Source organism: Epinephelus moara, chromosome 5 (assembly GCF_006386435.1).
Source record: "Epinephelus moara isolate mb chromosome 5, YSFRI_EMoa_1.0, whole genome shotgun sequence".
Lineage (NCBI taxonomy): Eukaryota > Metazoa > Chordata > Actinopteri > Perciformes > Serranidae > Epinephelus > Epinephelus moara.
In genome coordinates, this window is record NC_065510.1 from 21,939,847 (window position 1) to 21,967,333 (window position 27,487).

Below are 27,487 nucleotides of genomic sequence, written 5' to 3' on the forward strand. Positions count from 1 at the left end.
CTGAGGCACTGAGGAAGAAAAGCAGCAAAAGAAAGCATCACCCCCGGGCTCAGAGCTTTGATAATAATCTAGACTTTGTAGCTTTTTCCACCTGCTGCTGCCTTTAGACAAACTTACAATGCCTTCGCTTGGTCTTTCCTTCTTTATCCTGGGTAAGGCTCTTTATGTATATGTTTACTTGTATTATTGAAACGTATGAGATTACACCGCATTAACCATTGGTTTTATCACTAACAAAGTGTTAAGTTTTGTTGTCAATACAAAAGTGTTTTTACCAAGAACCCTGTAGATTAGATGTTCAGTTTTTATCTGGCATCAGGTAATTAGTTGTCTTAAAAAACCAATGGAAATTATAATATAATAAAATGTTACTGCTAATGGATAAAAACCCGAAGTCACAGTGCATAAGTAAAACAGCAGGGCCACACCTTAGCAAGCAGCTCTTACATAGCTGGTGCCCATTAAGGCTTACAGTTAACAGAGGTACTGCAAGTCGCAGTGCAGGGCTGATTTAAACATTAACACACAACATTACTCTGCAGTGAAGTTTGTTTTGTGTGATTAATTCTTTATTGTATGTATGCAAAGACACAAAAACTGAAAACCAACAAACACCAAGAAAAACATAAAGTAAAGTCTGTTGAATCTGATCTCGAACTAGTGTTTTGTGCTTTAGCTTTGCTCACATTTGTGTTCACTTATTGAATAGTTTTGAAAAGGCTATTTTGTTTTCTGCAGGTTTTGCTGTGGCTTCTGTCACAGCAAATACAACAGTCAGAGCAATAACCACAGCTTCAGACAAACTTGGCGCAGACATCACTTACGCCACCACTGTAACAACCCTCAGCAACAACAACACCACCACCACTGATAACAGCCCAATCATCAACACAACACAAATGGATGTCACTACCAGCAGTGGCACGAATGTGACAAAGGGCAACAGCACCATTTCACCCTTGACAACAAAGCAGAAGGGTGAGAGCTATTATTGTAACTATTTACTTCCATATGCATGTACCCTTAAGTGTTGGATTCCCTCTAAAACAATTATTTTGGACTTTACAGACCATCCACTCATCATCATGTCTTCCTTGTTCCTGTCTGTATCATTGTTTGCTTGTGGAATAACATGTTCTCAGATTCAGGTAATGAAAGTCCTGGCAATACAAGCTACACCCCAGTGCCCTCAGTGACCACACCTACACCCAAGAAGTCTACCACTAAGACTGCAACCAAACCAAAGCCCAAAGAGAAAAGTGAGTTGAGTCTTCTGACAAATAAACCATTTTGTACCATTTGATGCTCCGTCATTAGTCTAATCTAATCTTTGTTCAGCTAGTACTGGAGATGAGTCATGTTTGTCCTGGCTCTGTTTGTGTCTCTATGTATGAATGATGCACGAGCCCCCTTACCCCTGACCTGGGGCTCCTGGTTGTCCCACACTCCAAATTCAAGCTTGGGTGATCGTGCCTTTACTCTGTCTGCCCCCAAACTGGGGAATGGTATCCTCCTCCTCCACTGACATCCAGGCTAAAGAGCTACTTTTATCCATTAGCATTTGAGTCCCCCTGACATGTTTTTCTCTGATGTCCGAATGTGTGTGCTGTGTACCTGACATTTATGTTGCCTCCTGTGACTTACTTGACTTGACTTGAGTCAGCTGAGTTGAATTGAGTTGAGTCGAGCTGAGTTGAGCTGAGTTGACTTGACTTGACTTGAGTCAGTTGAGTTGACTTGACTTGACTTGACTTGACTTGAGTCAGTTGAGTTGAGTTGACTTGACTTGACTTGACTTGACTCTGGGAACCCATGTGGGTTATCAGAGTTAGCAACTATCAGCTGAACATAGTGGAGATTTTAGCAGCTAGAAGCCAGATATTTCCCTTAGGAGTTATTGAGAAGGTGCATATTGGAGTTACAATTATCAGGTGGACAGAAACACAACTCCAAATTAATGCAGATGTAGCTCTGTGTCTCTTAAAAGTGCAAATAGGCAAGTGTTTGTGTGGTGGCTAATTTCAGGTTTGGCTCTCTGCCAACTTTGGGGATAAAAATGATTCAATCATGCAGCTTTTCTAGACTTTCAAAATGTTGTTGGACCAAATGAATCAAATCCATAGGGACTGTTGGGGATCTTGGGGGCTGTGAAACTCAAAAAATTGCATCCACTCAATTATAGACGTCCCTTTCCCATGTAAGTTAATGGGAAAAGTCTTTTTGGGCCCAATAGCATCACGTGATGGACATAGGTGGTGTATTTCCACCAAAAGTACTCAGTTATGTTTAGAAAAGATTGTGGTTTGGGTTAAAATGACCTTCTTTACATATGGGATGTAAGTACTTCATAAAGTGTCGTAAGTTCATTACATAACATTACGTAACTATGTAATATATGAGTGCTCTAAGTTCAAAGAAATCCACGCTGACTTTTAGTGTCTTTCAGACATTCATTGTGTGCATTGTGGTTGTCATTTCCTCATTTTGAGAATTATGTTTTCATTGCTGTGTGCTGTGAATGTCAAAAAAAAAGAACAATTTGATCATTTAAAAAAAAGAACTTATAGTTTCACACAGGACACAAACAGCAATCACCTGGGTGAAAGTCCTGTGTTTGTCTGACTCATTCCCCACCTTGACCTCCCCTCTACATGGACTTTGTTGCCTTTCATACGGCCTTCTCAGCCAACATTTGTATTTGGGGCCCATGTGGGTGGTAAATGAGCTGAAAATGGGCCCTGTATGGGACTGTCCAAGGGTTCAATAATGGCCCCATGCCAATCGCCCACATGGGTGGTTTCACCCAAGTGGGCCCAAGGTACTATGCCTATTTTGGGCCTCATACCCACTTGGTACCCAGGTAGCCGTTGCATAACCAATGTGGAGCCCACTTGGGTAAACCCACCCATGTGGGGCCATTATGGAACCCTTGAACAGTCCCATATAGGGCCCATTTTTCAGCTCATTTGCTAACTACATGGGGCCCATATACAAATGTGGGCTGGGTTGTAAAATTCACCACTGCACACTGCATGATATTACTGAACCAAGGAATTTGTGTGTCTACCATGACAAAGGATCACAACTGACTTTCCAGTTGGCATTGTTTTAACGCATTTACGTACCACCACCACGTAATGTGCTGTTGACAGGCTGTGGTCATTTTGCATGTTTCTGTGAGACTGGGTTGGTAAGGTGATAATGTCACCACTGTGTTTTCAGCCTGTTTTGCTGCTCCCAAGTGGCAAAAAACCCTATTAGTACAGCTTTAATCTAGTTGAATATGTAATTAAAAATGGACTGAACAGCTTTCCCTTCTGACTGTATCATGAACAGAAGGGACATTTGACTGCTCATTAGCATGTTTATACTGACATTCATATTCAGTGGCACTGTTTGATGTTACATTTGTTTGCATTTTTTACAGCCCCCACTGCTGAGCCAAAGACAGCAGCAGGAAGCGACAGCACTGGTGAGTTGCATTTTAATGTGCTTCAGTGCATGATACCACCTACTGTAAGTTTAGCCCTCAACAGTAGAAATATGTCTTGGTGTGAGACCACATTGTATCGCCACAATGTGAGCAAATGTCTTCCTCTTAATAAATATTATTTCAAACTGTGTTACCTCCTTCAGGCATCATCATCCTAGTTGTGATCATCATCGTAGCTCTTGCATTTGGAGTTGCCTGCTACTTCGCACGGAAGAGAGGAAGGGTCAGTAGAGGAGCCATTTGCTTTCACACCATACAAGGAATAGTTCAATACTTTGGGAAATGTGCTTATTTGCCTTCTTCTGAGTGTTGATGAGAACACTGATACCTTATTTTTTAAGATATGAAGGTACAGCTGGCAGCAGGTTAGCATAGCTTAGCATGACGACTAGGTAACATCATGACATTGCTGTTTTTACAACAAACAAACACAAACATCACCCTGTTTCCAGTCTTTATGCTAATCTGATTCTCCTGCTGCTGGAGGAAGCCTTATATTAAGCATACAGACATGAAAGTGGTATCAGTTGTCTCATTCCCTAATTGTCGACCAATGCTCTTAATGTTGTGGCACTAATGTGTGTGTTCTGAACTGTCATTTCCTTTAGCGCTACTCTGTAGACTTTACTTCCAGACCAGATGAAGCCAACATCCCTCTGAGCACTATTGAGCCTGAGTTGCCTATTGATTCTGCACCTCAGAACGGTCAGTGCAACACACTCATAGTGTATATCAACAACGTTTTGCAGAAATATTATAAATCCTGTTCTGTGTACGCTTTTTAGGTCTGACAACCTTTGAAAGTGCAGAAACTACTACACAAGAGCCGCAAGAACCAGAGGCAAAACCTGAAGCACAGGAGGAGCAGAAAGGTGAGTACAAACCTCTGAATGAGAATCATTTTTCATTGTGTCATTGTGTCAGCCGAGCTCAAAGACACAGAACAGGACATTTGTTTCAGTTGTAGCAAATCATGTTGTGAATTCTGAAGTGTTTTGTGGGCTAATTGTGTGCTATTTTCCTTCCTCTTTTACAACATCAGTTAAAGTGAATAAAAGGAAGTAGAGTTTGTGAGCCCTCGACACTTTAATTTAACTCAGGGATACTGTGAGATACTGTGAATGTCCTGCAAGCATTTAAAATAGTCAAACCTGATCAGAAAATGTGCTCCACTACAGGAACTGATTTGTCATCCTAATGCTGATATGTAATAAAAAAAAGAAAGATAAATTTTTACTATAGGCTATGTCAAGTAATGTCATCAAACCACAGCATGTTTTGTGACTGGACTGTGAGCACAGTTGGTGTGAATTTCATAGGAAGGAAACCTGAAACTCTCACAGCAGCCTGACTCACGCAACTTATGTAGATGATTTGAGATCAGCTAAAGACTTCTGTGGAAAATTTTGAAATGTCTGTGACGGAGAGTGTATGCACAACTGACACGCATCGCTTCCTTTCTTTGAGAGGAGAGACAAGCTGAAAATGTGGCCTGCAGTACTCACGTCTACCACTTGATGGAAATGGAAGCCAAGTTAACAAAATACAAGCATGCTCAGTTTGCCATAACTGCAGCTGACAGGGCGTGTTAAGCATGAGGTCATTTTGCCACACAAAATGAGTGCTCTGTATAATTCAAATTATGATTTAAAAACTATCAAAGTCTTTTTCTTCATATGCAGCATGTCAAAAAAACAAATATTATATATAACAGGGCCAAAATATTTTGGAATTGCTTCCTCTTTAATTTGTATATTTTCTGCTACATTTTTAACTACACATTTGCAGCCATATGTGCTTACTCTGATCATTTTGTTTTGACATTTTCCTTTGTGTGACAATGATTGAAGTGTTCTTGTCTTACTCAAAGACATCTACCCAAGCTGGCCTAGAAAGGTAAAACGTACCCTTCATGTCCGGGCCTGCCTCTCTGCCCTGGGGGGCCACACTTTCTTTAAATGGCCAGTGCTTTTGGCCGCTTTGAAAAGCAGCTATCTTTCAGATGGTTCTCTTCCTCTCACGGAAAAGAAAAGAAATGAAACTGTGAGCAATCAGAGCAGGAGGGCAGCGACATTTCTAATCATGCATCTGGGTTTGTCACTGATGTTTTGATTTAACTTAATGGCAAAGAGAAGAATCCGATCAGGCTGATAATGATGACTGCTTGTCCAGTGCACTCAAACTCACTTGTTGTATCTCAAGTGTTTCAATTAGTTAAGTGAACGCTAAAGAAATCAGCCAGACGCTTAGCAAATTATACCCCAAGGCCAAGCTTCTGCAGCACGTACTAGAAACTTCTGTGCGTGAGATAGGACTGAAGATAACGACAGTTTTGTTCATCTTAACAGCCACAACCACAACCACTCATCTCACACACTTAACCTCATGGAAACACTCACACTGTTTCGCCTTTTTTTTTTTAAATTTTAAATATATTAACACATACCATATTAAGACGTTCTGTCTGGATCTGAAGTGGAAGCTACTCAAATGTTTGAGACTCAAGTTATGAGAAGCTTCCTTAAAAACACACAGTTCTAATGCGATAAGTGTAAAGTGTTACAGGAACGCATCATTACATCATTGGGCCAACTGATGACTAAAATAAACCCCACCAGGCAACTAAGTGGAAAATTTGATTATTAGCACTAAGAAACTTTGCAAAGCTGCACATCATACAACATGGCTGGTCTGTGGCATTTTAAACAAAAGGAAACAAAAGTGACAAAGGCAAAACTTATCAAAGATTTGTCAACTTTTAACAGGACTGAGCATTCCTTTGTAAGTGAAAAGTATTTCACCTGCAAAGGATCAGCAGTCTCATTTGGCACTTTCTATGGGTTTAGTGCGAAGACTTCCTCTTTCTATTGCTTTATTTAACCAGGTAAAAGTTGCATTGAGATAAGAATACATTTTTCAAGAGATGTGCCCATGAAGGCGGAATATAAACTGCATGTGGTGTCAGAATAATCTGAAAAATGTGTTCCCAATCACATATCATGGTTCACCTGATCATTGTCCTTTACACTATGTTGCTAACCTGTTGTTTAAATGCTCTGAGCTGCATGCCATGCAACACATCATCTTTGTAGCATCTATGTGGCATCCACATTACAACTTACTGTATAAACTCATCTTTGTCAATAGAACATCCGTCCAAGAAACATGTGAGTGCACCATTGGCCTCCATTGGCCTTTGCTAGTGGAGATCTCCATGCGTCCAATTCAGTCGCTTCACATTCACTCACCGTACAAGGCAACATTAGCTCCACCCTACGATAACAGCAAGTGGATGAGTGGGAAAAGTTGGGGATGCGTGAGCAGTTAAATGTTCAATCGGCTGACCTGGACCTGCACACTGAACATTAAAAAGTCATTCAGAAAGATTTATTTGGACATTTCGTCCATCACTAAATGAAAGTGAACCCCTATAATCTGATGTTACTGTGTATTTCTTGCAACAGCAGACAACAGCAGGTGAAAGAATGTAGAAAGTACACAAGCAACTACTGATGTCAGAAAGAAAAAAGAAAAAAGAAATGATCTTCAGTCCCAGGTCTTTTGGTGACAGTGGCCCAGTAAGAATCACCACGTAAAGAGTTGAGCAAGTTCCAACATTTAGGCACTTAGATATTCATTTTGACTCATCGGGTGGAGTATGATTGTTTATGAATCAGTCAGCGTCTGCATTTCCTGAGAAGGCTCGGGGTCCATGGCGTGCATAACACCATTATGCTGTTGTTCTACAGGGCAGCTCTTGAGTCTGTTATTCATTATGGCACCGCTGCATGGTTTGGTAACCTGTCTGTCAAACTCAAATCACATCTCCAATACCTGATCAGAAGGGCTGGAAAAATAGTTGGCATGCTTTCCAGGAAATATGTGAGGAGACAGTCAGAGAGCAGGGCCTTAAAATCACCTGTGACCCAAAGTACATCCTTCACAAAGAGTACGAGCTGATGCCTTCAGGCAGGAGCTACAGGTAACCAAACTGTAAGTGGAACAGGTATAAATTTTCCTTCGTTCCGCTATCAATCAAACTGCTGTACAGTAAGAGATGAAGTGTGTGTGTCTGTCTATTGCTTAATGTTACGGATGTATTGTGTGTATAGGGAGAGGCTGTGTGCTGTTATGTCGCCTGTTTCTCTCAAATGCCCAATAAAAAATCTCCTTATTTTATTTTATCTCATCTAAAATACTCGGGATAGTTACAGCACCCAGCTGCTGCTCCGCAAGTAAGCTTTAGAGTCGCTGGTTGGCTATTTCTTTCTTTCTGCGAAGGTAACTACTACCTGCTAGCAACATCTGCCAGACCAGACCAAAGTAATGCACATCAATAACACGGAAGGAGCAAAGCTAGAAGACTTGGAAGAGTTGTGGGCAAAGACTGAGGGACAGATGCAGACATTCAAGCCCAGATTGGGAGAGTTGAAACAGCTTTTGTTTCACTGAGGTCCATCTGGAACTCAAAGGACAAACACCAAAACACCAAACTCAGGATATTCAACACCAGTGTTACATCAGGGAGGCTCTATGGTTCAGTCCACCAACAAACTCCAGACCTGTGTCAACAAGTACCCAAGATATCTTGAAGATACATCTGCCAAACACTATAAGAAATGAAATTATGCCGGAGAAATTAAATCAAAAGAGAACAGACACAGAGATGAGGAAAAGGAAGTGGGGTTGGATCAGACACACCCTTTGGAGACCCAAAAACCAATGTAACCAAAGAGGCTCTAACACTGAACCCACAAGGGAAGAGAAACCGTCAGAGGAAATCATCAGACATAGAGGCAAAGGAAGTAAAGTACACCTGGATGGAACTGGAAAAAGCGACCCAGAACTGAGAGTGCTGGAGAAGATTTGTGGATGGCCTGTGCTCCACTAAGAGAGATAGAGAAAAGATTACAGGTCCAGCATGTAGGATTCAGTGGGATATATTGGCAGAAATTGAATATAATATAATATAATATAATATAATATAATAAGTATGGGGCGGCGCGGTGGTGTGGTGGTTAGCACTGTCGCCTCACAGCAAGAGGGTTGCCGGTTCGGTCCCGGGTGTGGCCTCACAGCAAGAGGGTTGCCGGTTCGGTCCCGGGTGTGGGAGCCCNCAGGGTGTACCCTGCCTCTCGCCCGATGTCAGCTGGGATAGGCTCCAGCCCCCCCCGCGACCCTCAAGAGGATGAAGCGGTTAGAAGATGAATGAATGAATGAATAATAAGTATGTTTTCTTTAGTGTACAAACACCTGAAAATAAGAATTGTCGCGTTTTCGTTACCGAACAATGAGCTGTTTACATCTACACAGGGGCAGTTCCTCATCTATAGAGGTCACCATGTTGCACTGTTTCTACAGTAGCACAGAACAGACAAGCTAAACCCTGACTCTAAACAGGGCCGTTCATGTTTTCATTTTGACTACTGTAGTTAGCAGCCATTTCACGACGAAACATCGGACAAGCGCTAATTTTTTTCATCTTGAAACTGCTTCATTCAGTGTTTTTACCACTTTAAATCACAAGGTCTGTTTGTTTTGGAGAGAAAGAGACTTCTGTGGATAATTCGGCTCCCAGAAAAGACCTCCTAAACGTGTGGCTTTTAAGTTATGAGAGAAAAAAGAGGAGCAAATATTAGCAGGTGCTGGGCTAGCAGCCCGTCCCTAACGAGCTGAAAGCTGTTGGAGAAACACTTATTAGTTATGTGAAACTGCTTAATTTAGTGTTGGTTTTTTATGTGTTTTAATCACATAGTCTGTTTGTTTTGAAGACCCCTGTGGATGATGGCTCACGGTAAAACTTCCTGAATAATGAACACTGAAGGAATTCTAACCAGGAGAAGTTTCAGCTAGTTGCAGTCTGCAATCCTCACCACTAGATGTCACTAAATCCTACACACTCTTTCTCAAGTACGTCAACTGCCACCTAGCTTTATCTCAGTGCGCAGTGCAACAGCAAGAGAGTATATCGAACTATTTCTTTAAATATTGCATTCTAATTTATCTCTTTTCACACAAGTACCAAATACAGATGACATGTCCACTCTGAGTATACCAAAGGAGAACGCTGAGCTGACAGTCAGGTCAGGGGTCCACCTGTGATAAAGTGTCTAGTCACCCGCCATAAACCAGACGGACGTGACGAGTCTCTGAAGGTTGGAATGATGCCTGAGGAGCCATCTTACTCATGGCAGAGTAATGTCTAGAGCAATGGTCACCTTCCTCTCCCCTTCATCATCCGCTTTCCCTCCACCTAACCCAGGGTCAGATAATGATGGGGCCGCCCTACTTTCCCACAGCCTCCAACAGCTGCATGGCTGTGGCTCATTAGGAACTGGTCAGTAATCAGCCGCCTCATTACCAACATGGTGGCCTCCTGAAATGCCTTTGCCCAAGAGAAATCCCCCCCTGACTGTCAGTGAGGGCAAAACCACTTCAGGCTGTATGGAAATACTGTCATTATGTGGGTGCTAAGCACAGAACCAGTGGTGGAATGTAACTAAGTACAAGTACTGTACTTATGTTTATTTTGAGGTACTTGTACTTGAGTATTTCCATTTTAATGTTGTACTTTCTACTCCACCGCTTCATTTATTTGATAACTTAAGTTACTTTGTAGATCGAGATTTGTAGTACAAAATAAAATCAGATTATAAATTCTGATGTATTATTACTATTATTAAATTATCCAGCAGTATGGAAGGTCAAGAAAATTAGCTCCACCCTTACCGGCTGCAACATTAAAGTGATGAACACATGATTGCATCACTAATTAAATAACACATAGCATTCTAAAATGGGTGATTTTGCATAATGACAACTTTTACTTTTGTAACTATTTTTGATGTAAGAGTTTGAATGCAAGGCAGAGTTAAAATATTTATGTTTTTCAATAGTTTTTACATTTTATTTTGTTTTCAATTCCGTTGTGTTTCCACAGAGGATTTGTTTGTTTCAGTTTAGGATTTATCCTTTTAAATGTTTAGTTTTAGTTTAGTTTTTGTTAGATTTAAGAAGTTCAGAATAGATATTACAATACAAAAAGCACCTTGTGAAAGCATTTGACTCACAGTCATGTTGTCATCCCAGTCTCTATAAACATTCACCAGCGCCTCCTCGTGCTTGTAGTGCTAACAAATTTGAGCAAATTGACAAAATCTAAAACTAAAGACATTGTGAGAACACAATATTTATTATTATTACATTTTTATTTCAGTTCTCTAAAATGTTTTTTAACACCTGGTTTTAGTTTTTAGTAAAGTTGTATTTAAATAAAAATAACCTTGATGCAGGACCTGTAACGGAGTATTTCTACACTGTGGTATCAGTAGTTTTATTTAAGTAAAAGATCTGAGTACTTCCTTCACCATTGTACAGAGCACAGTGAACCAAATATCAGATCTGCAATGTCATAGAAGTTTAAATGATGTCTCAACAACGTTATGCAATGCATTTATTGCAACAGTCTCACTTCCTGTAAATATGGCATGACATAAATGTTGTTTCCAGTATATTCCATTATGACTCAACCAGCGTGTTGTTTCATTTAATCCATATTGTTCTGACTTCTAAGTGTCACGCTATAACTGGATTAATGGTAACAGAAACAGAATGTTCCCGAAAACCACTGAACAAGTTTTGTGGTTTGTTTTTGCTGTCCTTCACAGCTGAGGCCGATAAACCTGCTGTCGAACCCAGCGCTGAGTCTGCACCCCCAGCCCCATCCCCAGACAGCTCTGAGGACAAACCCAAAGAGGACGTCGTTGAGCAGCCTCCTCCTGCTGCACCTGTAGAGCAGAATGTGGAGGAGAAAACTGATGATGAAGGCACCGTCTCCAACAAGACCTCAGTGGAGTCGCTGAAGGAGACAAATGAGAACAACAGCAACAATGTCTGTCAGTTGAGAGGTTGGTATTTAACATTTGTCACTGATATGCCTGGTACAAACACTCATCTGCTGATTAAAACATATGTCTTCAACCACTCAGGACTGAAAGAAGACAGCTTCCTCTGTGTAGTTTGTTGAATTTACTGTAGACTTGCATGTTCATATCTCAGTTTCGACTTACTTCAGCATGACTCATTTCAACACATTTTCATAATCAAGTGACAAAAACGAGAACTTACAACTATGCTGTCATTCGGTCTGTTAATTTCCTTGTATATTGCGTAATCTTCTTCCGTTTGCAAGAAAATTCCCTTTCATGAGCAACATTTTAAGAACTGAACCTATCCTAATGTGTTGCTGACATACACCTAGAACTATTTGTCACTGTTTTCTCTCCATACTGGCCCTAAAAGGATTCTTTCCTAGTGGTACAACATCATGATTCACATCTCTAAACCACCTACTGTTACCCCCTGGCTTCCTTTAAACAGATTTGGAGAGGAGCAGCACATTCTGGGACGTTCCTCTCAATTGTCCTGTGTGAGACATACCGCCTCTCTGCCCCTGTGCGGTTCTCTTCAGGAACTTGGTAAGCTCACAGACGCTCTGCTGCAGCTGCTCCTCTGCTCAGCCAGCTCAGGTGTTAGCACAGGGAAAACCCCCACCCTAAACTGCAGCTCCACAGCCCTCACATACGACCACTGGGAGTGCTGTGTTACAGCTTCCCGTCCTGAATTAAGGAATTAAAAATAGAGGAGTCATAACCATTAAATCTAAAATTATAAAGGGTGCTTGTCCCCAAAATTGTAAATCACGTTGACAGTCTGACATCCAGTAGTTTATAAATACGCACTGGAAGCTGCACCCAGAACGGAGCCTCTCTGCTGGTTGAGAAAGTCACAACATGTAGTATATCATTCAAACTATTACTACTTTACCTTTGATTGCTTTTCTAATTTATTATTTTTAATAGAACTTTGTGCATTAAGTAAATGCAGGGCTGTCTGCAAAATAATATTATCTCAAGGTCCACTTATTAGCTTTTTCACAAACTATTAATTGCACCCTACGACCTACATCTTCATTATGACGTGACCAGTTCCACTCTTAGGTGATGACACACGATGACAGCTGAGCAAACTCAATCCACTGATCAAGACTGAGGGAATAGTTCATAAGTGCGCCAAGTTGATTTTTTTAATTTTTATTTGAAAGACTATTTCCAGGAAAATGAATCTTCATGCTCATCATGCTCATCTATAGGTCTGAAAGCATTTTTTAAGTGCAAAGGTCAAAGGGTAGTACAAAAAAAATCAAGGTAGTTACATACAATGCATACATGGGGGTAGATGGAAAAAGGAATATAGATGAAACAGGACAAACCAAACCAAAACAAACAAACAAAAATCAAGTGTTACAAATAAGTAAACTGTTATTGTACTGAGGGTGGTTATATAGGGCACTTGTGTGCATGTGTGTGAGTGTGTGTATATTTGTAGCTGATAAAGAAGAGACAGGAGAAAGAAGAATGACTGAGCTAATAATAAAAAGAGGGAAACACATCATATAAATCAGTGTGAAAGTAATATTTAATTTTAAAAGCATATAAAAAATTAATATAAAATAATTAAAAAATAAATATATAATAATATATCAAAATATATAAAAAGTATAAAAATAATTATGATAATGATTTAAAAAGAAATACAATGCAACTTGGGTGAGTTGGCACCTCAGAGGTCAGTTGGACTGGGCTCGCCAGCTCTCTCATTTGCACTCATTTGTTTTGCTGCTCCGGGCAGCATCCAGACTCTTGGAAGGGCACTGGCCCTTTTCAGTTACCCGTGGTATCCACCTCTTTACTACCAAAATCATTCTGTGAACCTCACCTGGCTTTATTCCTCTCTCTTCCTGGTTCCTCCTGCTCTGTCTTCCACTGATGGATGAGATTCCTCTCACACGAGTACTAACATGGGCCCTCTCTGTCTAATCATCATGTGCTGCAGGATGTTAAGTCCAGAACTGCACCTGTGCTCCCTCTCTCTTCCTATCTGCTCAGAAACACTTGGGGCTGAAGCCTGAGGCCCGAGGAATTCACGCCGCTCTTAACAGCTGACGATAAGCTCACATCAGAGAAGCTAACTGCTCAGATGCTCTGTGTAAGCAGTCACGGATCATCTCCGCTCTAATAAAAACACAGGCTTCAGAAATCCCAAGCATCTCCATCTCAGCAAACACACTCAGCTCTCAAGATACCTGCTCACATGCAACGGGTCTTCAAGATAACTAAAAGGATAACAATTACATCTAATGATATATATAAATGTATAATATAGATCTTCAGCTGACAAACGTCAGTGGAAAATGTGTCCAAGGATGGCTCTTTTCAATTCAAGTGAGCCATGACAGTGTGACAGTGAACCAGCATGCACAGTACAGGACCCTGACGTAGCTAAATGAAATACAGCTGTCACTAATTTGGTTATTTCTACCTGTGCTTTTACTACTATCTTAATGTCAAAATGCCTTCTGTGAAAAAGACCAACCTACTTTAAGTAATATATGACTATATATTTAACCAAAACCACCATCTTTACCTAAGCCATTCTAAAGTACCTAAACCTCACCACACACAGAAGGAAGTGACTCCAATTTGTTCAGCAATCATCACCACCCCAACCACCTTCCTTTAACTTCTGTGCAGTACAAGAACGCAGAACTTCATGTACTCAAAAAAAAAACACATGGTACACATAGGGCGGCATGGTGGTGTGGTGGTTAGCACTGTCGCCTCACAGCAAGAGGGTTTCTGGTTCGAACCCGGGTGTGGGAGCCCTTCTGTGTGGAGTTGCATGTTCTCCCCGTGTCAGCGGCTTCCTCCCACAGTCCAAAGACATGCAGGTTAATTGGTGACCCTAAATTGGTCGTAGGTGTGAATGTGAGTGTGAATGGTTGTCTGTCTCTATGTGTCAGCCCTGCGATAGTCTGGCGACCTGTCCAGGGTCTCGCCCAGAAAGCAACTAAATTTCTCAACACGACACAACTGGGAAAACAGCACAATATATGAACATAGTTTCTAGGAGACTTCACTTACTCTTGACCTTAAAGGTCCGGAACTTCTATGTGCCAAGCATGTAGGAGAACAATGGTTACTGTAGCAAAAATACAGAAGCGTATCTTGAGCCACAGTTTGATTCGTCCATTTTGGGCCACAGTGGTGAACTCCATGAACGAGGACCTGCTCCATATGTAGGTATAACTGGCTTATACCAAAGACACAACAATTCTTATGTTTAGGTGATTAAAAACTAAAGAAAACAGAGTTATGGATATTATACTCCATTTCTGCCAATATATCCCCCCAAATCCTACACACTGGACCTTTAACAATATTTAGATAAATAGCATCTAGTTGGATTTCTGTCTGATAGTGTCACATTTACTTAAGTTGTAAGACAAATCAAAAGACACGATGCAACATGATGCAAAATTATGGTAAGCAACAGCTTGTTCACCTTTGTCTCAGTGATTTGTTGTCTCTAATCATACCTGTACCTGACAGTATGTAATATAATAGTTAAAAAAAACTGCTGGTAACCTGCCAAACATGCTTTTGATGTGGTGTCAGTTTTTTAGTCCTTATGCAAAACAACTGGAAATGAAGATGGGTCATGTTTAAAATACTGGCTGTATTCTAAGAGTTAAAGATGACAAACTTTTCTGTGTAAACGGCTCTTAAATTTATACAAACATAGCTTTAAACCTCCATCTGATTGAAGTGTCTTCTGTGAAAATGTTCAGTTAGTTTTACTGTTCACTGGAAAAATCTGACAGACGTGTTTCCTGTCCAAAATCAGAAAACCTATAGATCGAGATTTATTTGTCTGTAGTCTGGAGGTGACAATTAAACTCAGTGTTAAAGAAAATGCCTCTCATAGACGACTGAATCATGTCTTTAGCAGACTGTGAGAAACTGTGAGAAATTTTGTGGCTCTCAGTAAAAGTCCGCAGTCCAAACTAAAACAATCAATACGTGTTGTAAAACTGTTAACTTAAAAAGGAGAAGACAAAAGCGAAAAGTGAACTCTTCACTCGTTCCCACCTGGTCTGGGGAGTGATGAGCAGGCTGGAAACAGAAGTTGAAAGGCTGCTCACCATTCTGCAGTTGTGGGTAATGGATATGAGCTGACAGGTCATAAACTAAACCAGCATAATTAGACCTGGGACTTGTTATTTTCCAGTCAGAGCCCAGCTTTCATGTTTAATGGCCAATGTTGGAGGAAACTGTCTGCAACGCCTGGGATGAGTATTTCACAGTGAGGAGGAGGCAGGTAAAAGAGAGTGACAGAGTGAGATTTTACTGTGTGAGACAAATAGGGTTAGTAGTTAGCTGGAAGCAGCTTGTTTTATTTGCAGAGGCTGTTTCTGGAAAGGTGCTGGTTCAGAGACAGGTCATGGAGACAAAGAGGGTCAAGGATCTGAAGCTGAGTGCTTATACTGTTCGTGCTTTAAATGCTCAGGATAAACTTTAAGAAGCTTTAAGAATTTAAACTATAAGTGTACTAATTTTATTCTTAAACTATTTGTTTTTTATCTGCTTCCCAGAAATAGCAGAAGTCATAATTTCCTCGGCCGATGTTTCAGGTGTAAACACAGATTTATGTTGTGCAGGATGACAATGGTGCATGTGATGATCTTTATCTCAGTAATAACAGTGAAGGGGAGCTTCCTGCTTGTAAGGTTTGATGTGGTTCAGACTGGCAGGTCGGCCATTACACCTGGGCAGCTTTACAGGAGGGAGGGACTGTCGGAAAATGCAGACTAAAGAGAACAGCTGGTGGAGGCTGGTTCTGCCCCTTCCTCTCTTGACTTCCTACCACAAAATATCACGTTTTGGGCAAGAAATTGAAAACTTCGCAATTGTGTGGATAGCTATTAAAGCGCCCAGGTTATGTGCTGCACATGCAGTTTTCAAGGCTGACGACTGAGTGTGTCATCACCAAACACCAAATGCACAATGCTTAGTGAGAAAAAAATACACACAAGACACACAATAGTGATGACAGGCAGACGTGTACTTACAGACTGAAGTGAAGAGGGGCTCTCTGATATCACTTCATGTTACATTATGCAAGAGTTGATAGCACCTGGATAGCATAACAGCTGGATTAAAATGCCTCAACAATAACTCAGTGTCATTCAGCATTAGAGGAGAAAAGAATTGGACATTGTTTTCTTAAGCAATATTCTTGTGTAAATATAAAGTAAATAAGCTCTGATATGTTACATCCCCAAGGAATGTTCATAGTTTGATAATCACTAGTTTCATAAACATCACCACGCAGACGGTTGGTTCATTCTTGTCAGTGTTTTGGGATACACAGTGACACTCACACACACCATCATCTTGGCAAACACACAACGGCAGCCATTCATGAAAACATGCATTTGGTTTGTTTTTGTTTATCATTGTCAACCCACAAAGCTTTGTCAGATTATATACAGGACTCTAGTGTGTACTGTATGTTAAAAAAAAAAAAGAGATATTTCAGGCATATGAGTTTTGGAGCGTGCATGAGAGTAATGACTAATGCTGAAGCGCCTAAAGAAATATTATATTACTGAGAGTTAAATAAGGTGATCAATAATACTGACATATCTGTACAAGAAATGTGAAGCTGAAGCCAGCAAAATTTGCTAAAGTTTTTATATCTTTTTTCCTTTTTCTAAATTTTATCTCTAATTATTGTTTATTTAGTGAATAATTAATGTAGCGGTTGGAGAAATACTTCTTGTTCCTAATCAAGTTTTTAGGGGTTCTAAAGGAAATGAGGTTGTACTATAGACAGTACAATAAAGATGGTCGGCACATTAGCCCCCCAAAAGTGAAGTCAAAACATCTCAATTGCCCCCTGGTGGCTGGCTGCAGTATAGGCCAGGGGTCAGCAACCTTTACTAAGAGAGCCATTTTTGGCCAAAAAGCTCTTTAAAAAATCTGCCCGGAGCTGCAAAACATATTTGAGCTTTATACGGAAAGTAACATGAGCATTTATTAATATGTTTTACCACAAGGTGGCTACTCTGCAGTGGGCTATTTATGATTGTTTGGTACTTCATCTTTGCAGGGTTGTTGGTAAGAGCAAAGGAATATGTCCATATACTGTTAAATTCTCTATTGTCCTCCAAGACTTTTTAATCTGGAATCCATAGCTAGCTTAGCTCAGGAGATCCAACACAAGCTATTGCTGTTGAGGTTTGGCAAAATTTCATAGGAAAAGGTGATACAGATTTTTACAGTTGAGAATCACGCAGGCCAACGACAATGAAAAGTCAAAATTAAAATGTTAAAAATAGCTGTTATTAATTTCTAGATATTTTTTGCCAAAGCAACTAAAGTGGCTACCTATAAACCCCACTCCCTCCATGTTAGCAGATGGGACATGTGCCAAACTAAAAACTCAAAGTACACATCAAAAAACGATGGTTTCTGTCAATTAAGGTGGTTCTTCTCATGCTGATGTTTTGTCAAATGTTTGTTTTTCTGATAACTTTGGTTTTCATGACTTATTTGATGCTATCAAAGGAGGGTGGTACATCATGACTGTCAGCTATGCCAGTAGGTGTGCTCGCCATTAATGGCGCAGCTGCAATTGTTCAGACGGGTGTATGGGCGGGAACTCAAAACCACGGAGATCGCCACTGCGCAGAATCTGACTCTAAATGTTGAGAGCCAAATGGCGGGTGTATTTTTGTACAGAGGGGAAAAGTGAAGACATGTTGTCTATGTTGTTGTAGAGTACAGAGAGAACTGGACCCGGAAGCATGACTCAAACAGCTGTTCGGTTTAGACTGGATTCATTTTCAATAAAGCAAGAAGGAGTGTCTTGGGTTAATCCAAGGCACTCGGGAGAAACAGGGCAGACAGGCTGAGCAGGGCTGGAAACAGTTTGGCAGGCTGGAGTGGCAGGCCTATGGGTTACTAGTGAGTTTGGGCACAGAGAAAAGGGTTTTTCGATTCAAGAGGAAAAAGGCAATAAGCAACAAGTAGGCCATGGTTAGCACCGCAAGGTAGACTGAACAATCTGGCTGAGACTGAACTGCAGAGCCAGGGTATTTGTACTGCTGGGGTTGATTAGTGAATGGCTTTCAGGTGAGGAGGCAGATTGGCAGCAGGACTGATGAGTGCCATGCCCAGACACACAGAGTGAGACAAACAAGGCACCACAGGAAACAACGGGGAGGGGGGAAACAGCTGACACATGAGGAATGAAGGAAAGACACAGACTATGACCTATGTAGTCACTGAGCTGTATGTACTTGTAGTTAAATCCCTGAAAATCTTGGGCAGAAACAAAACTGCTGCCAGTGCAACTTACACATCCTGTGGCAGAGGTTAAGAACAGGGGTTCAGTTTCACTTGTTAAAGCGCCAGTGTATAAGTACAAAATATTTACTAGTCATTCCAGGCATACAAGTGGCAGTAATTGGACAAAATGAATAAATAAATAATAAAACTGTCAGTTGTGTTTAGCCTTTGACCTCTGAGGATGCCTTTCCCTTTCACGTCCCATCAGCATACTGTATTGTAAACTGTGCACCCAACAACATAGGATGAGCAGGCGAGATGTTGTTCTTAAAACAGTTTAGGTGAGTTTTGAAACTGAGCTCCTTATGAGGTCATGGTAGGCTTTTGTTAAGACACAGTCTCAGACAATGACAAATGAGGTCAATCTGATCGTCTTTAAACTGAAACCAGATCCTGAACTTTTTAGCATGATGTCATCAGACATGAACACCAGGTTGATACTTTGCTTTGTGTCTGTATCAGGGATGAATGAAGGGATCTGGAGGAGCGTTGGAGGCGGGACCCCGTTTGTTTCTATGCAAGTTGCTCAGTGGTGTATGCAGCCAAAATGTTCAACAGCTGCATACAAAATTAACTGGATGATCAGCACTCCTTCCATTTCATTAGGCACATAGAGCAGCTGCACCACAGACTTCCACCACAGAAGTGCTCCGCTAACTTGAATGGGGATAAAATGATTTAATCTTGCAGCACTTCTAGATTTTCCAAATATTATCTGACCAAACAGATCAAATCCTGTGACGCTCTGAAAGATTTATCCAGTGATTAACAGACTTTTCTGTCATAATTCAAGTCTAGGGGAAAAAAATCATTTTAAGCTCATTGACATCACGTAACAGACCCAGAAGTTGTAATTCCACAGTTTGACCACCACAAATTTGTCCTCAAAGCCCAGCGCACTTCCAAGGGGCCTGGTCTACATACTGTATCCTAACCTGAGTGGTTAGCTTCCTGTCTCATGCCTCTTGATCAAAACCAAAGGGTGTGTCCTCTTCCTGCTTCACTTCCCTGACCTGCAGAGGCCTCTGGGTTGAAGTCCTTTCCAAAGGTCACAGGTCGAACAATCCTAATTAAAGGGTACGCAGTGACTGCAGGAAAATAATGTGGCCTCAATGTCAGAGTCAACTGGCCCACATTCTTTGCCTGTCATTGAGCAAGTCTCTGCAGCATTGGATGTGTGGCGGCTGCTGTGATGTGTGGCGCAAACCGGGATACATTTCAACAAAGGTCACTGCACATGACAGAACCTGGAAAATACGTGAAACAATATTTGCGGGAAACACAGGGGAAGAGACGTGATAAATTGCTTACTGGTTGGCCTAAATGTCAGGTTAAAGTAGAGCATGCAATTTTGTAATTCTGAGTTGAAGCTGATTTTTATCCTGCTGCAGAAAACACACAGGTCAGGTGTTTAGAAGCAAGGTAGAAGTGAGGTGTCACTTAAAATATCACTTCTACTTTCCCTGTCTTACATCCATGTATTTTAAGAGATGTCAGATTATGTTAGGCCCTGACCTTCCCTGTTTACACTTCAGACAATTTACAACTGGAGTGCCACATTTTCTAGATTCCTCCTTTGTAGTCCAGTCCACTTTGGCAGGTGGCCCACAAAACATTTATAGGGCTTAATTTAGTAGTGCATGTTTCACTTCTTGACACAATGCTGCACGTCTGTCAAAGACGAGAAAACAGGAGGGTGAGGGTTACACAGTGAAAACAATTTGTAGAGAATATAGAAATAGAGCGAGCACTCCAGTCACACGATGCAGAGTCAAAGTGGGTTAGCTGTGTACAATTGACCCTTGACATTTTGTGATGTGTCGATAGTGTTGCCTCTACTCTGCCTAGATACTAGTGCTTTGTTCTTTTTTGTAAGTCACCCTCTGTGAGGAGGAAACAGCCGTCTAGTTGATGATGAGATAATGAGAAGTTACTGTTGTTTGGAAATTTGTAAAATCAGGGTGTAAGCTTGGGTGTGTATTAACAATCTCTGAGCAAGCAAACATAGTTGTCATGATTGACAGAGATCATAAATCACTGAAAGCGCTGTTAAAGTAAACAACCACACTGGTGGGCGGGACAGTAGTGTTTTGGACTAAATGCCAGAATGCCAAAAATGACAGTGTTTTTTATATCATTCAATTTTTTTATTTATCTATTCAGACAAAGCTGAACAAACCAACAGTACTGTTATTAGAACTCAACATATCCACAGGCACCTGGTAGCTACACATTCTTATACAACAATGCTGAGCTCTGTTTGTGCTGCTCACCCTGTTGATTTGAAGTGAAGTGTAGATCTGTTACTGTAGCAACTCCACCTCGTCGTCCATCCAGACAAAGTTATCCGTGCATGCTTTCACCATTGTGTCTTCCTTGTTTTGGTGAACGGAGATCGTTTCAATAACGTCGTCATATAAACGCAGAAGTTTTTTAAAACACAAAGGACAGACTTTTCCGTTTTTAGAGAAACCCTTGTCGTCTAAACAGGGCCTGAGGCATCCGTTTGTGCCAGCTATGTCGGAATAGCTTTTTGGGAAGGGTGTTAAATAAAGCACTGAGTCCTTTGAACTCTCACCTCAAGATATCTGAATGAAAACGGGTTCATGTGTACCCACGAATCTCCCCTAAACTTGAGAGGGCTTGTTCCCAGGAAATGTTTTGTTCCTTACATCCACTGTACTCAAATTAAAATTTCAAATGAAATAAATCAAGATTCTATATTTGTCTTTTTGAGGAAAAGGACAACCAGCGTATTTGAAGAACAATGAATAATCTAACATATTTCAATTCATAACACATTAAAACAGGATTATTGTGGAGCTCAAAATGTGAACTGTAAAACTGTAAAACATTTTACTGCACTGTAAAATGTAGTGGTCTGTGCATATCAGATAATTAGTAACATGAACTGTAAAATAAGAACTCATAATATATCAGTATGCGATTCCTTAACTCTCGATATTGACATTGTTTTTAACAGGCCTACATACTACAACAGGATAATCAAAGTCCTGAGATTAACTTCTTGGTGTGCCTCTCTAAGGTTTTTCAGTGCTCCCATCTGTCCACCCTTATGAAAAATTTCTGGGGGCACCATTGAGCAACTATTATAAAAAGCCAGATAGTAGTGGCACTTTAAGTACATTCAGAAGCCAAACTGTCAAAATATCAACTTGTCAAGTCATCAACTGACCAACCAACATCGCGATCCTCAGAGCCAGGCTGCTCACATGGCTAAAGTTTAAATTTGCTCTAAAACAATCAGCACAGCATGAAGATGCAACCATTTTCACACCCACATGCCCGGACCCCAATGCAGCTGACTCTCTCAGTGACCTGCGACTCCAAACCCCAGGAGGTTTACAGTTGTAGGGGCAGTTTCCTCTCCTGTTGTCCTCTCCAGACTGGTTTAGACATTCCTGGCCTGGCTTTGTGCAGTTGGCAGAGCCGCTGTGATCAGGAGGCCTGCTGACAGACGGACATTCATTCACCTGCTGGTATCGCCTCCGGCATCAACTCCACATTCCTCAGGCAGTGTCAAACTGTCAAACTAACACCGTGGCTTTATTACATCTCTGTCTCTCATCATTCACACACAGTTTAAAGTGAATGCAGGTGGAATCTCAGATGATGCTCAATGAAAGTTGCTAAAAATGTTAAAACTTTAGTTTCCTTTCGCTTGATGTCACTCATTTGATGTTGAAACGTTCATGTCAAAGTGGTGAAGAATTTTTATGAGATCTGCACGTCAAGCCTGAGAAGTATATTCAACACCACCAGCAGTATGTAATAATCAGTACAAGGTAACAGGTACCAATGTACGAGAATAATCCAATGCTGATACTCAGTGGTTCCCAGCTGGTCCAGCCTCAGGGTCCAGATTTCTCCTTAGTCATTAGTTCAGTTCCACACAATTTAATACATTCAGCATCGTATTTGTGTTTGGCCATATCTTCATGGTAATTTGCTGTCTGTCAAGTAGCTGTCCATTAGTCACTCACTCTACAGCAGCAAACAGCACTAAAAAATAAACTCTCTGTGCCAAAAATTCACTGTACTTCCAATAAAGTTTGTTTTTAACAAACTTGAAACGTTTGTGAGTCACTTGCGGTCCATTCAGAATGGACCCAAGACCGACTTTTGGACTGCGTTTCACCAGTTGGGAACCACTACTCTGACTTTAATAGGAAAGATTCAGCATCAACTCATTTGCTGTTCTTTTTTTTGTGTATCTCACCCCAGAAATGTATCAGTCCATCCTTCCGAAATGTGTGGCTCTAGAAGCTTGGTGATGTAGTGACTACTCCCCGGACTACTAGTAAACTATAGCTGCTGAGCTAGCCGCTAACAGGCTATTTTGTCAAAATAGCTCACCAAACTTATTTCTAGTTTCATTGTTTTTGGCCGTTTACTTCACCCATCCAGTTTTTTCTCAGAATTAATTTAACATGGTGAAGAGCTACTGAAGGGCTAGCTAGCTAGCAAAGCGTGGTCGCTGAAGTAACAATAAGTTTGCTCAGTTCTTTTAAAAGGCTCAGTATGCACCTCTGGAGAAAGATAGTTGATTGTTGAGTCTCATTTCCGATTGTCAAATACTGACGACCAACAGCTGATAGTCGGAACAAACTCCCAACTCAAAGCAGTGATAATAACTTGGGAATGAGACTCAACAATCATCTATCATTCTCCAGAATAACATACTGCACCTTTAAAAGAGGTAGTTACCCTATCGACTCCTGTGTCATAACTTTCTGCACACCATTCCTCTTTTGGTGAGCAGTGTATTCTGACAGAGGAGGGTTAAATAAAAGTACTTGGCGTAACAAAGTTAATAAGCTACATCAACTTTTGCCATTTTGGACTATCCAGCACATCATTCCCTCAAAGGTCAGCACCACTGAGATGGCTTTCTATCAGCCAGTGGCACAAATTAATGTGTCAAAGTTTCCCTAAGTTGAACTCAGTGCATGCAAGTGTGCAGATTTACTTACCTCCTAAGGGTAAATCTTCTGATGGCAACAATTGCATATGAATGAATCGATTTTGTTGCCAATATTTGCAATTATTAAAGCTGGTGTGACTGGCCCTTAACCCTGACCTCAGGCCAAACCTTATTTAACCCTGATTCAAACCTGAACCTGACCCTATTTTAGTCACACTTCATCAGACAATATCTGTATATATCTGACACAACTGTAAGCACCATCTTAAGCTCAGACACAATACTTTCACTTGTAGCTGAACTGGTCAATGTGACATATTTCTGCATTACTTGAATACCTTTAATAATAAATCAGTTTTGTGTCTGACATGTTTACGTATTTGCGTGAAATTCTTTGTCCGATTATTTACGACTGAGCCGTATATCTGTGTCGTGTTTTGCTGTGAACAACATCCCTCATTTTTGTTCAGGATACTTAACCTTGGAGTTATCAGTCATCTGCTCTGATCCATTTTATCGCTCCAGTTGTGCTGACTTCTGTTTTTGTGCACGCCCCTTGTCACGTTTAAAGCCCCAATAAAGACATTCATCACTTCAAAAAGTACACACAAGATCAGTCCGGTGACAAATCTCATAATGTTCAGGTGTGGAGATGTAAGGGACATTAAGATTTTAACTTCTAACCTATATTTTTTACCTCCACAAACAATTATTTGAAAAGTCTTAAGCAGAAGATGCACAAAAGACCTCAAAAAATGCTCTCACAAAGTGTCATTGTTTTACCTGAAAGGCATTTGTGGGTTTTCTGTTTGAGGGTGACTGAAAAGGATGCACATCCTTGCATGGGATTCAGTTGAGCATTTTCTTCCACACAGCTAAATCCCCCCTGGAATGCCCAATCTCTCAGCAGCCAGGTTTCACTATAGTGGCTAACTGGTCTCCACAGATCCCAATCTATCCCTGTGGCTCAGCTCAGCATAGCTGTATAAACTAAGATCAATGTGGAGTCTTACCTGCAACCTGAGCCTCAGTAGTCACAGGTCTTAAACCAAACTCCTTTATATTGGATGCAGTTCAGATTAGAGAGAACAAAATAGCACTTTGAAACTTTGAAACTTTGAAATATGACGTTGGTTTGGAATGACTGTCAAAGTGCAGCAGCCCAGCGGGACTTTCAACCTGTTGAAAGCTAATTATGTATTTATTTAGACAAATATTTGGATAAATCCACAGATTAACCCACCCTCTGCTGCTGTCACATAGCGTTCAGTGACTACCCTGTTTTTTCGCAGCTGCTTAACGGTTAACCGTAAATCACATCAATAGATGTGGGGCAGGATTATGTCAGCTATCCTTTCCCTCAAACAGATGTTTCTCTGTAGAGGTCAAAGGTCATGGCAAAGGCCACATAAACTTGGCCAAAGCAGAAGTTACAAGGGGAAAAAGCAGGTGATTGCAGGACACGTGACTATGGGACAGGATACAGTGTTTTCATTGTTCTGTGCTTTTTTTTTCTCTCTCTCTCTCTTTCAGATTGAAGAAGTGACCACGGTGGAGGACACGACTGTGAGACCTAGTTGTCTGTTGCCTCCTGGTTGGAAACAAATTTTCTTGTAACACAGCAGCTTTTTTTGAAGTTAAATGTCAGCTGAGCTCAGCTTTTCAAGTATTTTACCAATAGCTGAATTTATTTTTTTTTCTTTTTTTTTCTACAAACGTTCACAATTTACTAGATTTGTAGTCTAAATATTATTATTTTTTTGTACTAGGTAACACATTATTTCAAGTCCTCCCTATTTACTATAGACCTGACCAGTATATGGGATGCCCGGTAGCTCGCTGGGTAAACTGCATACCATTAAGGCTGAGTTCTTACTTCTAACTGTCACAAATATCTTAAGAACAAAAGAAGCATTCATAAACAATATATAAACATATAATAAATTGTTTATAACACAATATAATGTGGTCGTAAACAGATATATGTGTTCATTAATGTATTTGTCAATGACTATAACTCCTGCTGTGGATTTACAGTATAGAAATACAGCTGTTTTAATTTAAAATATTTCTTCATAGGAGAAGTTATAATTGCTGGCAAATACTAAACAATAATAAACACTTAACAATGTCCTTAAAGTGGCTTACAACTACATTATAGTGTGTTTTAAAGCATTAAATATGTCTATACTGCTTAAATAGGGGGACTAAGGGTAAAGTGTTACTGGTACAAAGGGTTTTAAGCTGTTCATCTTATCAATGGTTATTAAATAATGTAAATACATAAATACTATTATAATGCCATGTAGGTGTAAATACAAGTATTGGCTTTCTAAATTCACTGCAGACTCCCTGATCAAAGATATCCGTAAAATATCATACATTTTGGTATTTTAGTATTTTGGTACACATTTGTAATATATAATAACAACAAGAATTTAATATACAGAAAAATAAGACAAAATGGGATCGTTAGTCTGAAATAAGTGCTCTTGTATCAATGTTAGGATGTTATTACTGTAGATGCTGCATTTTGCTCTTCCAGGCTGTTCCCATTCAGTAGTTAAGTTTCCATTATGCTGAATAATTGCAATAATATGAATGTCCTATGAATGTATTAAAGGATTTATTTTAACTGTCCCATATGTTTTTGATATTATTTACAATTAGAAGGAATTTATTCACACCTTGTTTAGTGGTCTTGATCAATTAGTGATAGATCCACATTATGAATAAAATATATCCTCCTGTGTCCTCATATATGGACATTACCTTTTGGGTTTCCTGCACCTTATACTTCATCCTGCTTAACATAGACCTGTTGTCCTCAATCGTGGACACTTTTTTTTTTGTGGCATCTAGTGGTGATGAGTACGGCAACGTATTAATGCCACGCCAGGAAAAAAAAAAAAAAAATGTCAGGATCAGTTAATAAAATAAAATGTTTTTTTGTGTTATACTGTATGTGATGGGGTTTTTTTTATATTATTACAAGATTTTTTTTTAACATGAAAAGTTACTGTAATGTTAATATCTGATAATGATTTTTTTTTTTCTTTTTGGTGTGGCATCTATATGCTGCCTTAAGTAAGACCGTGATACACTTGTCCATATAAAAACAAGATGGCAGCCATCTCTGCCAAGTCAGTCTGCAGCTGATCTCGACACAAAAGTGACAAGGTTCAAAACCTCATCACAGTTTATGGTTGAAGCTTGTTTATTATACTTAATATTGTTTGCAGTTTGATATAGCAACAAATTTGACCAACTTTAGCAACAGTAACATGCTAAGATGCTATTAATTAGGAAGGACTCATTTGAGGACATTGGGACTTTATTATCGTCAAGTTTGAGGACGTTGGGACTTCATTGTTGTTTCATTTGAGGACGATTATAAAAAATAAATCATAAGGCTTTTAGATATGTTGCATTATTTGTACTTAAGCATTTGCACAGCTGTGTTCAGGCTTTGAAATGAACTGTTTTATACTTTATTACACACTTGTTTCATTAAAAATAAACCCAATATTCTCATTTGAGGACTTTTTTCCCCCAAAAAACCTACTTCCTGTTAAAAGACAATGTTTATTTTTTTATATATATATTTATCAGGTCCTTTTCATCCCAAATAACTAGGAGAAATTAAAAATGCACAATAAACAAAAGCTGGGGTCTCAGGAGGATATAGAAATACACAAACAGCACATACTGGCATCCACTGATATACTGAAATAATTCACAGGTTTCATGTGCTCCTTTGACCTGAGAAAAATAATTATCAGGTCATATAGCATT

At 40.1% G+C, this 27,487-nt stretch overlaps 1 protein-coding gene across 2 annotated transcripts; it reads left to right on the forward strand.

Moving 5' to 3' along the window:
* si:dkey-27h10.2 (translation initiation factor IF-2) lies at positions 1 to 26,332 on the forward strand. Of its 2 annotated transcripts, none has more exons than XM_050044499.1 (10): positions 1 to 152; positions 739 to 978; positions 1,143 to 1,259; positions 3,428 to 3,472; positions 3,637 to 3,716; positions 4,102 to 4,198; positions 4,279 to 4,365; positions 11,161 to 11,400; positions 11,873 to 11,970; positions 25,226 to 26,332. In XM_050044499.1, the coding sequence occupies exons 1-9, from the start codon at positions 119 to 121 to the stop codon at positions 11,923 to 11,925; spliced, it is 993 nt and encodes a 330-aa protein (XP_049900456.1). In that variant the 5' UTR covers positions 1 to 118; the 3' UTR covers positions 11,926 to 11,970; positions 25,226 to 26,332. The 2 variants fall into 2 exon arrangements, with proteins under 2 accessions (XP_049900456.1, XP_049900457.1); XM_050044500.1 differs by having other exon boundaries at positions 1,149 to 1,259.
* Positions 26,333 to 27,487: the final 1,155 nt, after the last annotated feature.